The sequence below is a fragment of the Carettochelys insculpta genome, chromosome 13 (assembly GCF_033958435.1).
Source record: "Carettochelys insculpta isolate YL-2023 chromosome 13, ASM3395843v1, whole genome shotgun sequence".
Classification (NCBI taxonomy): domain Eukaryota; kingdom Metazoa; phylum Chordata; order Testudines; family Carettochelyidae; genus Carettochelys; species Carettochelys insculpta.
In genome coordinates, this window is record NC_134149.1 from 18,966,104 (window position 1) to 18,982,070 (window position 15,967).

The 15,967-nt window shown below is 40.6% G+C and overlaps 1 protein-coding gene across 2 annotated transcripts in view; it reads right to left on the reverse strand.

Annotated features, from left to right (window-relative positions):
- AMMECR1 (AMMECR nuclear protein 1) overlaps nt 1-15,967 on the reverse strand; it is a 148,125-nt gene that overhangs the window by 50,637 nt on the left and 81,521 nt on the right. The window contains exon 3 of one of the 2 annotated variants that reach the window (XM_075007449.1): nt 8,896-9,006. The exons of the other annotated variant lie outside the window; for it this stretch is intronic. Coding sequence (XP_074863550.1) covers nt 8,896-9,006 — 111 coding nt within the window. The remainder of the gene's footprint in view (nt 1-8,895; nt 9,007-15,967) is intronic. 2 annotated transcript variants of the gene reach the window in all.

Here is a 15,967-nt window from a genome sequence, read left to right on the forward strand (position 1 = left end):
ATCGACTGTTAACAACCAAGAGACCATCGTTCAGCCTATATAGGCACTGTTTAGTTGTTCCATTCCATTCTCCTCACCTTCTATCTAGCATCTTAATTGAGGGGAACCCCTCCACTCCCATATATCTAAAGCAGGGGCAGATAATTTTTGGGTCGGGGCCACCGATCTACAAAAAACTTCAGTCAGAGGGCCACACAAATGGGATACAAACCTCCTCCACTCCCCACTTCCCCCACCCCCAAAAACAACCTTCTTTCCTGTGGAACTGAACTAAGATACCTCACTCCCCTGTGCTCCAGCCCCATGGTGGGAGGAAGGGAGGAGAGGAAGCAGGGAACAAGCTTCAGGGCTACTCACCATGCAGATTAACTCTTTTGCAGCCCTAGGGTTAGTAGATTTTGTAAGCCCTTCCCCTTCCAATGCTGGGGTGAGGCCAAAATGAGTCCAGTGTGCAGAGAAGGAGGCTGCTAGAGAGTGGGATAGAGATGGGGGGTGAAGGTTGGGGTCTGGGTGGGAGGTAGGGTGCTGGGGTAGGCTGGGAGTAGAGGTCTGACCAGGAGGGAGAGTGCAGGAGTGAGCTGGGAATGGAATGTCTGACCAGGAAAAAAGGTGCAGGAGAGGACTGAGGGTGGGGGGGCGGGTCTGGAGGCAGGGAAGGTTCAGCAGTGAGCTGGGGGTCTGTGGCCAGAGGGAAGGGTGCAGGAACAAGTGTGCGTGCAGGAGCAGGCTGGGGGTAGGGTGGCTAGAATAGAGGGTAGAGAAGCAAGGGTGGGTGCAGTCTTGCCAGGTGGAAGGGTGCAGGAGCAGGCTAGGGGTTGGGTGTCTGGCCAAAGAAGCAGGAGCAAGAGGACTGGAGATGGGCGAGCTGGGTGAGAGGGCTGCAGGAGCAAGGGAGAGTGCAGGAGCAGACAGAGGGAGGGAGAGTTGGGTAGGAGGGGGTGCAAGAACGGGATGGGGGTCAGAGAGGGGATGCATGAGTTCAGTGTGTGTCAGCTGCACTTCTGGGCATGCCCTGCCAGCAAGCCTAAGGCTTCCCGCACGCCTGCCCAGTTGCCTTTACTGCTGCTGATACCACCCACTCTGCATGTGCCTAGGAGCACAGGCACAACATCTAGATTCCTTGGGTGGCGGTAGGGTGTGGTGGGGTGGGGTGCTCAACCTTCTGTTCCATCCTAGGCCCCTTTCCCCTCAGTGTCCCTTTCGACCCTGGTTCCACCCGCTTCTCTGAGGGCCCCCCATAAACTGGTGCCTCCTCATAGTGGGAGGGCATGATGTAACTGCAGGTTGTCACACATTCTGTCTCCCCTTGTCCCATTCCATGTTACCTGGGGTGGGGGGGAAAGGTGCTTTGTCTTGTAGTGCTTGTCTCCCCCCCGCCCCACACCCTGGCACATTCTGCTGCTCTCCTCAGTGTGCAGGAGCCCAGACAGCGAACAGTAGGGAGCTGCTTTTAATGGCTCTTGCCAGTTGTTGACCTGCAGTCCTACCCAGCAGCTCCCTGCAAGCCTGGATAGGGAGGAAGGGGATTTCGCTCCCCATCTAGCTTAGTTTCTGGGAATCCTGGCACCTGAGCCTGGCCCAGGAACAGACATCACCTTCCCAGCTAGGCTCACTCATGAAGACACTGAACAGGGCTGAAGAGAAGCATCTCAGTGGCTGGAAGGGGCTAGTCCCATCCTTTCCACTCCTAGTATGTGGAGCAGCTCTCTCTAATTCTGCCTTCTAAGAAAATGCATAATATAATGAGGTGGTGCAAGCAATTTTTTGGAAATGGTCACATGCACACTATTCCACAGTTATACCACAAGAAGATATTGAATAGACTGGGTCATATGCAATAACTAGACCAGGCTGCACCTATACTCATGCAGAATGTCCACATCTGATGCATTTTAGGTACACCAACTGCATACCTAAAACTGACTTTCCAGCTGTCTTCGTGGCAGGAGGTTGACAGGAGTGCTCCTCCCATTGACCTTCCTTAATCCTTGAGGCTTGCGAGGAATTCCAGAGTTGACGTTGAGCCCAGAATGCGCCATTTTGCACATGCGCGAAATGGAGCCCTAGAAGATTGACTGCCCAGGTTCAATCTTCTATGGTAAGTATAGCTGTAGGCTTAGTTAAGTTAAGATTTCCATACTTAACAAAAATTATTTGTTTATATTTACATCATAATCTAACTAAAATTAATTCAAACTACATATGATAGCTCTAAAATTTTGTCTTGAAGAGGTCCTATTTATAAAGATTGTACCTAGGAAATATTTCTTGGCAGTAATTTACATGTTTAAAATGTCTTTGAACCAAGACTCAGTCAGCCTTGCACACCGGTCAGCACACATGTATTACAGAGCACACATGGACTTTCCTTATTAAGTTTGTAGTCTGTGCCTAGGCAGACATATTTTCAATTCCAGAATAATAGTTCCTGTCATGACCATACCATTACACAGATGTAGATATTAGATATTTTTTAAAAATAAAGGCTGCTAGTCTGACTCTTTCACTTAGCACTTTAGCTTGAGTACTAATTAATTAACTATCAATTAATTATGTTTTTGAATGGAACCAAATGGCTTCCTACATTGCCAGTAAAAGATCTCTGGAAGTGTTCACTGAATTTTTCTAATTTCTTCCAACTTGTTAACCAAGACAACATGCTAACACTTGGGTCTCATTTTCCTTTAATTATTTTAGCTAGTGCATTGATCATTCTGTAAAATCAGTGGTATTTCCTAGCAAGACTCTAGCAGGGTATGATAATTTTCTTACATATATTTAATGATAGTAAACACAAATTTAAAATGTTGAACAAAAATAAGCAGCCTCTCACATATTAAGATCTCACCTTGGAAAAAGAGTTGAACTTCAGAAGACAATTAAGGTAAGGAGCACAAAATAACAAGTTTGGAGGAACAAGCAAGAACAGATGTAATACCTGATTAAAAAAAGTACATTGCTTTTTATAACATATGCAGAAAACACCAACAGATCTTTAGAGACTATACAACTAATAACATTACCAACCTAAAAGGAAAAACTGGTTTACAGTATATACTGTGAGCCTAAACAAATTTCTATGGACTCAGAATTAGCTTCCCAATAGACTATTTTGGGGACAAACTGAGAACTGCATAAGTTACAAATTTAAGGAATGGGGGTTTATATTATCATTTAAAAAATCATACAAAAATAAGCTGTAGTGCTCCTCCCCCTTCTATTCAAACAATCATCGTATTGGAAACGCCGATTCCATTCCATGAACTGGCAAGGCCTAGAATATGCAGAGATGATGCACACTGCTCTGTGCAAGAAAAAAGTGAGTCGTATGTGGCTCAAACTGCTAAAGAATAACAAACTGGACTCTAAATGGAACATTTTAACTCTGAAAGCTAAAGTTGGAAGCACAGCTACCTTTGTAATCCTAGTTGTGTTTTAAAAACTGATACAGCTATGTTCTGTACTGGGAAATCCCTGAACCCAGCATGGGTCTTAGGGTGTGCTGTAAGAGAATAAAGATGTATAAAGCCATAGGGGGTAAAGCCTGGAAATAGCTGTGGTATTAATATGAACAATTCTGATCCAGGAACTGAAGAGATGTTATGGAAGTTGTATGTTAATCTATATATTGATCTTAAAATGAACAAAACAGAAGTGGTAAAGTTCAAATGGGTGGGGGGAAGCAGAACATAAACATGCATCTAGGAAATATACTAGATCACAGCGAAATGGGACTGAAGTAACCAACCAAGTGTTTGTAATATGAGAATGTAGCTCTCATACTCAGATATGTAGTCCCCTTTCTGTAGAATGGGAGAAGAGAACTCGCATTTTTCATGCAGGTGAAGGGGAAAATAAGAAATTAGTGGTTTTGTTATCAATTAAATAAGCTAGTGGGTGATACAGGCCAACTACTGACTAAACAAATCTACTTCTAAAATTTTAAGAGGAAGAATTGGATAGCACTTCCCACTTCCTTGTATTTTGTAGCTAGAGTCCCATAAGAATGACCATACTGTGTCAGACCAAAGGTCCATCTAGCCCTGTATCCTGTCTTCTGATATTGGCCAATACCAGATGCCCCAGAGGGGAGAACAGACCAGGTAATCATCAAGTGATCTCTCCCCCAGTCATCCACTTCTAGCCTCTGACAAACAGGCTACGGACACCATTTCTACCCAATCTGGCTCATAAATATTGATGGACCTATCCTCCATGAATTTATCTAGTTTTTGTTTGTTTTGGGGGGGGGAGGGGAGGGGGCGGCCCTGTTAAAGTCCTGCAAAAAACAACAACAAACTCTATAAGGTGCCACAGGACTCCATGTTTTTGCAGATACAGACTAACATGGCTTCCCCTTTGATACTTGTTAAAGTCCTGGTCTTCAAAACATCATCTGGCAAGGAGTTCCATTGGCTGATGATGGACTGTGTGAAGAAATACATATTTTTTGTTTTAAACCTTCTGCCTATTAATTTCATTTGGTGACCTCTAGTTCTTAGGTTATAGGAACAAGTAAATAACTTTTCCTTATTCACCTTCTCCACATCAGTCATGATTTTAATAGACCTCTGTCATTCTCCTCTTTTCTAAGCTGAAAAGTCCCAGCCCCAATTTTATCCTTTATTTCTGTTCTTCCACAGACAACACAGAATGTTGAAAAGGCCACATTCTAGAGCCAGCAGATACTACTGGAGATGGTAGTTAGAGAATGTAAGATAGACCTTTCACTCAGAGAACAAGTGCACTGTGTAAACTGCCAGGGCCCTGCTGATGTAAGGCACAAAGGCCACATTTGTTCCTAAAAGGGAAATGCAGGTTGCAGCCCACCAGGCCAGTCCACTTCAGGTTTGTGGGCTTCCAATATCAACTTCTTTACTACTCTGTCCCCTTGCCTTTTTCTGCCTTTCCTCACATGCAATTTATGTTACAAATTTGAGGAGGACCAGCAGTGTGAAACTGATGTAGTTATAATTTTACAGCACTGCTATTGACAGACCAAGAAGATATTATTTTGCACTCTGTTAGCTTAATCTACCTTTCAGCTATCATATGACCAGAGTGGGACACAGTGAATTATAAGCAAATGAACAGCTAAGTAAAAATACTAACAAACAATTTTATTTTACTGAGCACCTCAGCTGTAAGTCTTCACTGCCAAAATCTATGTCTTACTGCTGAGCATAATACATGAAAAAGTTTATCAACCTGTTCTGAAATGTTGTTGTAACCTGCTTCCAAGTTCAGTGTATTTTCTTGACGAAGCTGCAAAACACAAGGTAATTTTTCATAATCTGGTAGGTTTATTTTATTGGATTACTCAGTTCATACAATCAGTCTAAAAGACTTCTTTTCTACGGCAGAGATCGTAAATTTGACAATATTAAATACCACAAGGCCTTTTAAGAAAGGCTAGGGTTTGTTTGTTTTTTTTAAAAACCCAAGTAGCCTTTCGCTAGACTCATGTCAGTCACTACATCTTTTATTCAGGCTCAGAGGGCAGAAGGGACCACCATGATCATCTAGATTGACTTCCTGAACACTGCCACCATGCAGCCTCACCCTCCCTTCTTTCATAAAGTCCTGCAGCAATCCAGATCCTTCCCTTCCCCCACCTTTTATGTATCTGTACAGAAAAGTGAGTTTTACTAAATAGATTTAATTAGAAATACATTAGTAATTTTTTTTAAACTACGGGTATTCTCATCCCTTCCTCTCAACTTGGTAAGATGCATCCAATTAATGAGTCATTCCATATCAGAAATTCGGTTTAGAGCATGCCAGCAGTACCAATAACAACTTACATTGCTCAACACTCAGACCAACTCATTTTTCTATCCATTCTACATTTTTCAGTCCAAAACTGTAAAAAGAAATTTCTGGGCTTGGCTTTCAGGAAGGGTAGGATGGGAGAGAAAACTACTCATTTTGGATCTCCCAATCCATTATCATTACTAAGAAATTAAATTACAGTGTACTGTGAAAAGTGAAGGAAATTAGAGACCACCTACACAGCTAATGAAGTCTGTGCCAAATGTTGACATCTTTATCTCAGCCAAATATGAAGGAAAACTAGTACAGACTGATTAACAAAGGTGTTTTTATTCACTTCCCAAAACCACATACACCTGACACTAGAAAAATTGTCTTAATCTGGTAAGAGTACATTGGAATTCCAAGTTTTGAAAAGGAAATTCTAGTTCTAAGAAGATTTTGCAGCTGACGAAAGTGCTTCCTTCATCTTTAGTCAGAAACAGCTGTGGATTCTGAAGGTCTCTAAAAATCCATGTCAATCCACAATCTGAAAGTTACTAGATAGCCTTAGAATGAATCTAGAAGGCACCTTTTGCAAGAGCTTCCTTTTTTGCCTAAAACAGCTAAATAAGATGTCATGACGGCAACATTTGATCAAGGTCAGGAGGGACTTAGCCTAAAACTTTGTTCTTTGACATTTTGATCAAGTACCAGTCTTGGGTGCAGATGTCCTATTCTCGGGCAGTTTGCCCTGTGTATTAGTTTGCCTCCAAAGTATTTTCAATAATTTTTGTTTGCTGCTGGGAACTTTCTTTTATCTTCCTGAAGAGTGTCATAGTCCACATGCTGCTTGACCTATTAGAACATCTTACTTTCAGATCCCATTAAGGCTCTCTTATCTGGTTGTCCAAGTTTCTCTCTGGAAAGTTCCCTTATTTAAAAGGCTGAGAACTGCTTCTCTGATTTCTTTTTTCCTCTCCCTCCCCACCTTTGCCCCCCAACCCCCAATAAAGGAAACTTGTCTAGGACATGCACGTAACTCACCCAAAGTTTCTGCTCTTTCTTAACATATGCTAAACAGAAATTCATCAGCACAATCTCATGTTAGCCAATGCAAATCAATATATTTGGCACATCTGTGCCTTTAAATTTCAGAAATTCTTTAATTTACTCAGTCCCAGTGGCCATACATAAACTTTCTATCGCTGTTTTAGAAAACCCCACAAGTCTGAGAGATTTCCTGTAAATACAATGGACAATTCCAGTAGAATCAGTAAAGAGTTTCAAATAAATTATGTCCACTGTATTATAAAGTGTCCATTTCACAAAATAGGTTGTCTCTAATTCTTGAGGTATAAGTTTCCCTTCATTTGCAAAAATACTGAGGTAATCGGATTTTCCCATGCTCAAGCTTTATAGCATCTTCCTACTTCTTTCTGGATAGCTTAGTATAATTTTCCATATTAGTTGTCCACTTAAATGGTGCATTTAAGCTATTTCGATGTTCTTACATTAGGTACCACTTTTCATATTTTTGATACCTTTTCCAGCTTCTGAATTTGAGAGACAAGGGTAAGTATTTTCCAAGTATCTTCTAAATCACACATGAGTATGGTGCCATACAAGTCCTGGACAATGAGACTATGAACACTGCAGTTAACTTGCATGTTTTAAACCCCCTTTCATGGATTCTCTCAGGATTATGTAACCTGGCCTCTTCACCTCAACTTCCACAGGTTTACCAATTCTATAGTATTTACATTATTCCAAGTGATTCTCATATTTTATCTTTCAGTTTTATTGTTTCAAATGAGACTTCATTTCTTAATTCTGACTACTTCATCCTAGCCTCTGATAGAGGTTTTCTGCACAAGCCTGCAACACCTGACCCTAAACAGAAGCATATACTTTCAGACTTAAAGCTCTTCGGAAGTTTTTCCACTGTCTCTACAGATCCTAGTATGATGGTCCTTGAACTCCTTTAGAACTCTAGGCACAATATTATACAAATACTACTACTAATGTATAATATATTTTGCACGTGTTGTTTTAATGATCCTTTTGATTGCAGAGTCTTTTAAGCATAGCCAGAGATGTTTCAGTGTATAATTAGATTTATGACAACTAGATTTTTCTCCAAGTTTGAGGCACCCAAGCAAATGAATAGTTGAGATACTTCATCTAGTTGCCCATTAAGCCTGCAGTAGCCTCCAGACGTTATTAGCTTAATCATTCATACCAAGAGAGCCATAGTTCTGACAACAGATAATATTAGCAGTGTGGGGTTTTAGCAGAAGGTGATCCAGCACTGAAAGCAAGTCTTCAAACTCACTTGGTCTAGAAATACCAACTACCTGGAGTAATAGGAGCGTGGGATGGTAACCATTGTAGAAGTCTGCATGCACCAGAATATATTTTCCATTTAAGTGGTATAAACTGGTACAGTGAATTATAAAAAATTTTTACAGCAATCCCACAATCTCTTTAGAGAGCCTAAAATCCCAAAGGTACAAAGTACAATGCCTATTTATAGCTCTAGGGACGTATTTATTTTTTCACCCTATGCAAAAGGAAAAAGAAACACTAATGTGAAATTGTTTTGGGTGTGGGTCCAAAAAAAAAAAGGCGGGGGGGATTATGATGACAGGGAAGTGAAGGATTATTACTTACCTCTGTAGTCCAGAAGTTTCCCATTCAGGGGCTGGGATGTATCTGAAGAGTAACATGTAATGCAAATTTGTAGGATTAAACTAACTGCAGCTGATTGGAAGCACCCGATGGAGAAGAGGTGAGAATACCTGCTGTTTTAGACCTGTGAATATGATAATCCCCAAAATTGGTTTTCTGGTGTACAGCCCTCACATTAACTAGTAAGATCAAAAGTTTTCTATCCACTGGAAGAAAAATTACTAAGTTACAGTAAGTTGCTGGAATGTAGTATTTTTGACAAAGAATCCAACTGCCTGAAGCTATTAACACCATAGTACCAGTAGTCACATAGCAGAGAAATTTCCATGGTGTCAAAAAGATTAAAATGTTGGCTAAAAAGTTCAGAAACAAAAACAAAATAAAGATTCTTTTTTGACTCCCTCATTAAAATACTTAAGTGTAGAGGTTGAAACAACAAAAACCAAATCTTACCTAGTAAGTGTGTACTCCCTGAGTCCTGAATGCAGGTTCATGGCTGAAAAAGTACCTATGCATCCACGCAATCTTTTATCTCGACCAATCTTCCATGTTACAAACAGCGGGCTGTTTCAGGGGAAAAAGAAAGTGCATGTGACTGCAGAATTCTTACAAGTGTTACAATAGTAACAGTCTAACTGGTATTTCAATACCATAGCATTCCTCCCTAAGACTGAGCAAAGCCTACAAACCAGCTGCTCATGAACTGGCCACAGTACTTGAAAGCCTACTCTACTCTTGTTTGTCTGCTATAGAAAGACACAAGATATTCAGATACAAATGCTGGACACCAGACTAGTCTCTAGCTACAATACTCTGTGGCCACAGAAACTAATCTCTTGCTAGCTGACGTGATGCATTTTGCTTATTTTCAATTAGATTCTCCCCAGAAGGAGAGAAATCTTCCATGAGACCTCTCGCTGTAGAAGGAGGGCTCTTAAGAGACCTTCACAGAACAAAGGACAATGTCCCATTGATACTAGTTCTATAGCAACTTCTTGCTCCTAGCTGTGAGCTAAGCACCAACAAAATCCGCTCGCTGTAAGGCAGGCAAAAGGTTTAAAAGGACAGATGATATCTAAATTTTAAAATATAAGCCTGTATAAAGGACATTTTCTCCACTGTAGCCAAGCCTCTCTTGGCTACTGGCCTAGCTTCCGCAAAATGATAATCAGCAATGGAAAAGCCAGAGTAATATCATTTCTGTAAATAGTCTAATTCAGCAGCCAGCGCTCATCTTCTGACCTCAACATAAGCTTAATCTCTACATGTGTAATAATTATGCTAGTTCAGTCCTCATCCACAATACCCAACTCTAAGTGAGCAGTAAGTTTCTGTAAGGTTGGTCTAATCTGCTCAATACTAGTTTCACCATTCATAAACTTCAGAGAATGACAGAAATATTTAAGATTCAATTTTTTTTAAAGCAAGCCTTATTAAGGGACCAAGCAATACTGATGTCTACAAGCAACACTGAGTCACTTTAGTGCTGACCCTTGCATGCTCTCATACATCTGTACAGTCCACATGAAGTAAATGGAAGCAACTCTGACAGACAAAGTTAAGCACAAACGCATATAGGACCAGGGCCTTGGTCTTAACTCACCTCAACATGTGGGAATATGTGACAGATTATACTGAACATGTGACAATATCCTCAGTTTCTTAAAAATTAGATAATCTGATTTTAACAGGATAACGTCAGTTTAGGGGCAAAACGTATACTAGTATTGTTGAAAATAAACGAACGATTTTTACTTAATGATAATCTGGATCTAAACCTTCAACTATACAAAAAAAAAAAATTAGCATTGTGCCAATGCATGACTGCCAGAAAATTACACTGACTTGAAATGTTTTAGTGGTCTGATCATAGCCAAGATGGACTATGGTAGCTAAATACAAAAACATCCACAAATGATTAACTTTTTAAATTGTATTAAGACCGTAAGAGGTAATCAGTGCAGGTAAAAAGTTTTAATGAAATTTGAATCTAGCTCAGAAGCAAAATAATGTGCATATCAAAATCTAAATTTTTGCAATTCTCTCTGCTGCCCTAAGCTAGAACACCACGTTCATATGGCCTAGACAGAACATTTCTCAAACTGTAGACATCACCTGGTCCTCCTATATTAAGCACTCGTTCTTTCCTCCCTGATTTCAACAAGGAGCCAGGGATTGGAGAAGGGATCAGGGAAACAGAGAATTTGACTCATATTTGTAGACTGAATCTCGGGAGAGTTTGTGTTTGGAAGTGGGACAGGCCTGCCAACAGGGGAGTATAAAAGTGGCAGTTGCCCGGGGCCTGGCACTTTAAAAGAGCCTGGGGCTCCTGGACACCACTGCTGGAGCTGTTGGCCCTTTAAATTGCTGCTGAAGTGCCATGTGGTGCACTCTGGGTGGCTCTGAAGAATTGGAGGAGACACCTGGTGTGTGGTATGCTCTGGGCAGTGAGTGCTCCCTCCCCCACCTGCTTCTGCTTCAGTCCATGTCCCTTCCAGGAGTGTGGAATCAGCCTTGCCCGAGGTTTCTGCACATCTTTCCCCCTCAAGAAAGTGATAAAGTGTGTGTGTGGTGGGTAAGGGGATGTGATGGAGAGGCAGATGATGAATACCACAAGTGGGCAAGGTTGTTAGAAAACAATAAAACAAGGGATTCCAGCAGGCAAGAAGACAGAAACAGGAAGTGCATGAAAGGTGGGAAAGAAGAATGGAGGAAGTACAGAGGGCATGGGCTATGGCAAAATTGACAAGTTGGGACAGAGGGAAAAAAAAAGTGATGTCTCTCTGGGCAGCAGGTAGAGTGGGTCTCGATGTGGGAAGGAGACCAAGCTCCAGGAAGCTGGAGCAAATGGAGTTCCAGGCAGAGAGACAGCAAAATTTATGTAAATTCCTGGATCCCAAGTCCTCTGAAATCTGCAGAGTTGTAATTCACGTCCTGCAGAGCTCTTGAGATGAACCACCTAAGCAGGGAGTTCCAGAATGCACCAAAAGAAATGGGCCATGGGTTTTGCAGAGGAGATGGGAGGAAAAATAGAAAGAAAAATAAGAGTCTGCTGTATTTGTATTGCAGTTTACTGCTCAGAAGGTACAATGTCAGTACAAAGGCACTATAGACAGACATCCTTGTTTAATCTTTACTATATGCAATTGATCACAATGCGGTCATAAGTAGGAGGGAAGATATACACAAGACACTATTTAGAGTTGCCCACTTTTGTTCTAGACCCTGTCTGTTTAATCGAAGTATAATCTGGCTTCAACATTTCAGGGAAGTCTGCTCACAGATAATTCTGCCAAAAGTTGCATACTACATTTGTTAACCAGACTTCAAAAGTACTATATCAAACCTGCTATAATAAGGCATGCATTCCTCTCTTTCTACAGTTAGCAGGCTGGTGCCTATGGCTCCATGACCTTCATCCAGTCTAACAGTATCCCAGAGAAATAAATTCAGCTAAATCAGCTGCTGCTGCCTCATAAATGCTTAGGTACGCTGCACTTCAGAGAAACTAATTCACTTGTTAATGCAGAACAAAATAGTTGAGTAATCTTTTTCAGCCCAAATGAGGATTCCTACTAGAATTAACTGATACAGCTGCTTTAAAGAGCTAAGAGAAACTTGTAAACAAACTACTGATGTATGCCAAAGGAGTTAGTGGACCTTTGGAGGGTCACTCACAGAAGTACATACAAATAGGTAAGATTCACAATACATTCATACAGATTGAATCTCTAGTTTGGCACTCATCTGGCAACATCCATAATCTGGACAACCACTTATAAGCGTGGCCAAGTTTCCAGTGATCTATTGAAATGGTTTACAGCCATCAGTTCTATCTCTCAGGGTTCTTTGCTGTAATTCAGCTATAGTAATTTACCCCAAATGTCTTCTAAGAGCCCAGGAAAAGGCTGAAGCATTGGTAATGCTGCTAGACAATACTGACCTACCATGGTACAGCAAATTCTCTCATTTGGCACTGGTCAGGTCCCAAGGGTGCCATGCTAGAGAGGTTTAACCTGTACTATGATGAGCATTCCAATAGCTATGTTCTAGTTCCACCACAAACTATCAGGCTAAATGGGAGAACTGCAGGTTGAAATTCAATAGGCCATCTAATGTGGGTAGTCAGACCAGACTGACTTCCTGACCTCAATCTCTGAATGTATTGAGGGAGGCCCTGACTGTTGTTAAGACCACTTACAACAAACTGTATAGAGGAAAAAAACCCACACAATTTAAACTAAAAAAAATGTATAGGAAAAGGATAATTTACTCTCCTTAAAATCCATCTGCTTTTTACCTGTGAAGTTGTATATATGGCTTCCCTTTGTTTGCTGGACTCACTTTAATTTCTGGTGATTTTAAAGGTACCTTGAAACCACAGACACAGCTACACTTGCTAAGTGATAATCAACCAGTGGCCATCATAGGTTCTCACAGTACAGTGCTTAACTCAAAGCACAAGTGTAAAGCACAAGATGTCAGAATTATCTACTGACCAAGTTATAAACCCATGGTCCTTAGACAGATGGGTGATCACTTATTACTGGTGCCCTTCATCTCCAGTTCTCAAATACCACTAAAGAGAGCTAAAACACATTGAATATTTAACTAATATTACTTCTGCATGTAAGCAATTGGGATGGGAGGGAAAGTTGATTTCAGAATCCTCTACCGTAATGTCATCCACTTGAATTTTTAATCCCATTCTAACTCCTTCACTTAATAACAAAACAATAGCCTTGCAGCTGAAATACAATCATGGGAGTCAGTAAATCAAGGTTTGAAACCTCGCCTGTGCCAATAATTGGTTTTATGGCCAGAGACCATAAATTCCACCCCGCTTAGCCAGTATGCTTACGTTATTAGTACAAAGGAATATTATCTGACCCCACAGGGATGCTCTGAAACTTGATTTCTTAGAATATAAAAAAAAGTGGTGTCAAGTATTGATTCACATATATGTTAAAAGAGCTTAGAGATCAGTCACATTACAGCAATAGTGCCAGAGTTCCCACAGTTTGGCCAGGACACACTGGAGTACAATTTCTGTTCCACTTACTATTAATACCCAAGCACTCTTCCTGTTAAAATTTTACAGCTGAAAATCACTTAAAATTTACCAGTGACCTCTTTTTTGTCCAATGTTACTGGAAGTATTTTGTCAGAAAGCAAAAAATAGTTCAAGTGAGATATTTTTACTAACCAGTCAGCTATTGGTGCAAGAGTGAATGAGCCAAGGACTTGTCACACTTCCACCATGAAATGTTTACATTTAAAAATCAATAGCGTTTTAGGAAAAGAAACAATTTTTGCAAGCTTCCATTCTATTATGTACACTTGCATATTTAGGTTCAACTGATCTTTTTAAAAATAATTTTAATAGTTTTTATTCATGTAAATTTTTACATTTGGGGAAATTAGGAGGGAACTCACACAACTATTTAATGGCGCACTTTTTAATTAAAAAAATAAGCCATATAAACTTCACACAAGTTGTTGACATTGCCCAAATTATAAATTAAACAGCATATATATTTAATTTAACACAACACCTGCTTTTACTGTTTGTTAGTCTACCTGTAGCAAGCCTGATTCCAAACTAAATCAGTTCTCAACAAGGGGTCTGGGAGTTCATACGCAGGTTTCAGGTGGTCTGCTAAGTAGAGCTGGCATTAACTTGCTGCACGAGTCTGAAGCCTAGGGCCCCAATCCCTGCCACCCATAGCCTAAGATGACGCCTGAGCAATTTAGCTTCATGGGGCTATCTGTGGCTGCCTGGGACCTCAAGTCATCCCACTTGCTACTCCCTAATGCTAATCCTGGCTTTTATATGCAGAAAAAGTTTTTTGTGGCACAAATGGACAGAAGTTTTTATAACATGTTGGGAGGGCCTTAAAGAAAAAGATTAAGAATTTGTGGTCTAAATCATTTTATTTTGATGCTAAGTTCTCAAGCAGCATCTTTTTCTCCTTGTCTGTGTAAACTTCAATTATCAGTAAGTATTTTATGCGCTTTTGTGCAATTTACCAATAAATAGCTAATCTTTTCAAGCCCATATATATTAATGCACTGTCTTCAATGAATGGGATTACTTTGTGCATATCAGTCTAAGTACCCAATTTAGTCATATTCCAGAATAAACAAAAAATTAGTAATTTTCTGAATATCTTATCTAAGAAAGTAAAGGAAAACACATGTATGGACTACTGATCTGGTTTTGTTCTGTTGTAAGAATTGTTTCTGCTTGGTGTGTGCTCAGTGGATATTTAAATAATGTGAAATATTCTTGGCTGCAGATTTTTATCTTGAGTGGAAACTAGGCTTTTTGTCTTCACTAGAGATGTCTTGTCAGGGTATTTTTCGCTCCCAACCCCTCTCACATGATAAGATTAGCAAAATAGTGCACACTCCAAAGTACATATTGGAATTTCATTCTAATACAACTGTACACTAAAGCTAAACTCTGCTCACATTTAGGGTGGGTCTACATTTGAGTTAACACGAGAAATGTTAACAATTGATTGTTTATGGTTAACCTATTGGGGCTGGAGCAGCCCTTCACTCACTGCAGGCAGGGGGTTGCTCCAGCTCTGTGGGGCCCGAGCAGCCCCCATTTGCAGTGGCCTTGGTGGGAAGGCTGCTGCAGTCCAGCCAGGCTGGAGTGGCCTCCCTGCCATGGAGGTGCTGCTCCAGCCCAGCTGGAGTGCCCCCTACACACAGTGGGGCTACGGGCAGGGGCACTCCAACCCCCCCATTTATTGTTAACCTGTTAAATACTAGGTTTTACTCATTAAATGGGATTTTACATCTGTAGGTGGCACAAAGTACCTACGTTGCACTTCCATCTAGCACAAATACAGCCTTAGCAAATACAGCAGACACATGCCAGAATCTGAGGCTATATACCCGACACACTCAAGAGTGCCTCCCATGCCTACACTGCTATTTTTTTCGAGGTGGTGTTCTACTAAATATGACAGCACTACCATATTAGGCATCCTGAAGAAAAAGTTGCTTTCCTGCTCTCTCCAATCCTGTATTACTACTATTTGATTTTACCCAGCAGTCTCCAAGATAAGTGAGCTTATGGAACAGGGTATTCAGATTTTGAGACATAGGAAATCTGGACTGCATCAGTGCCAGCATGAATTCCACACTTTAACTTTTGTATATTTTTAAGCTTTTGAAAATATGGAAAGGACTGCAGTATTTAATAATATCACAATTATACTAAGTTCAGTAATGCTGCACAAACTATTTCAATAAATCTTATGGGGGGTGGGGGGGGAACACTGAAAGATGGCCTTAAACTCCATAACAGCCATTCACAGAAGTAAAAGCAAAACAAGAACTGAAACAATATGGTTTCAAAGTTGCACACAAGCACAAATGAAAAACTGACAACATACAAAATTATAATCGGCCTTTTCCGGGGTTTACAGCCAAATAAAAGCGCAGCTGTATTCCAACACCAGTATACAATGACTAAAGCATTCAGGTGGATCACTAATGGACACAAGAT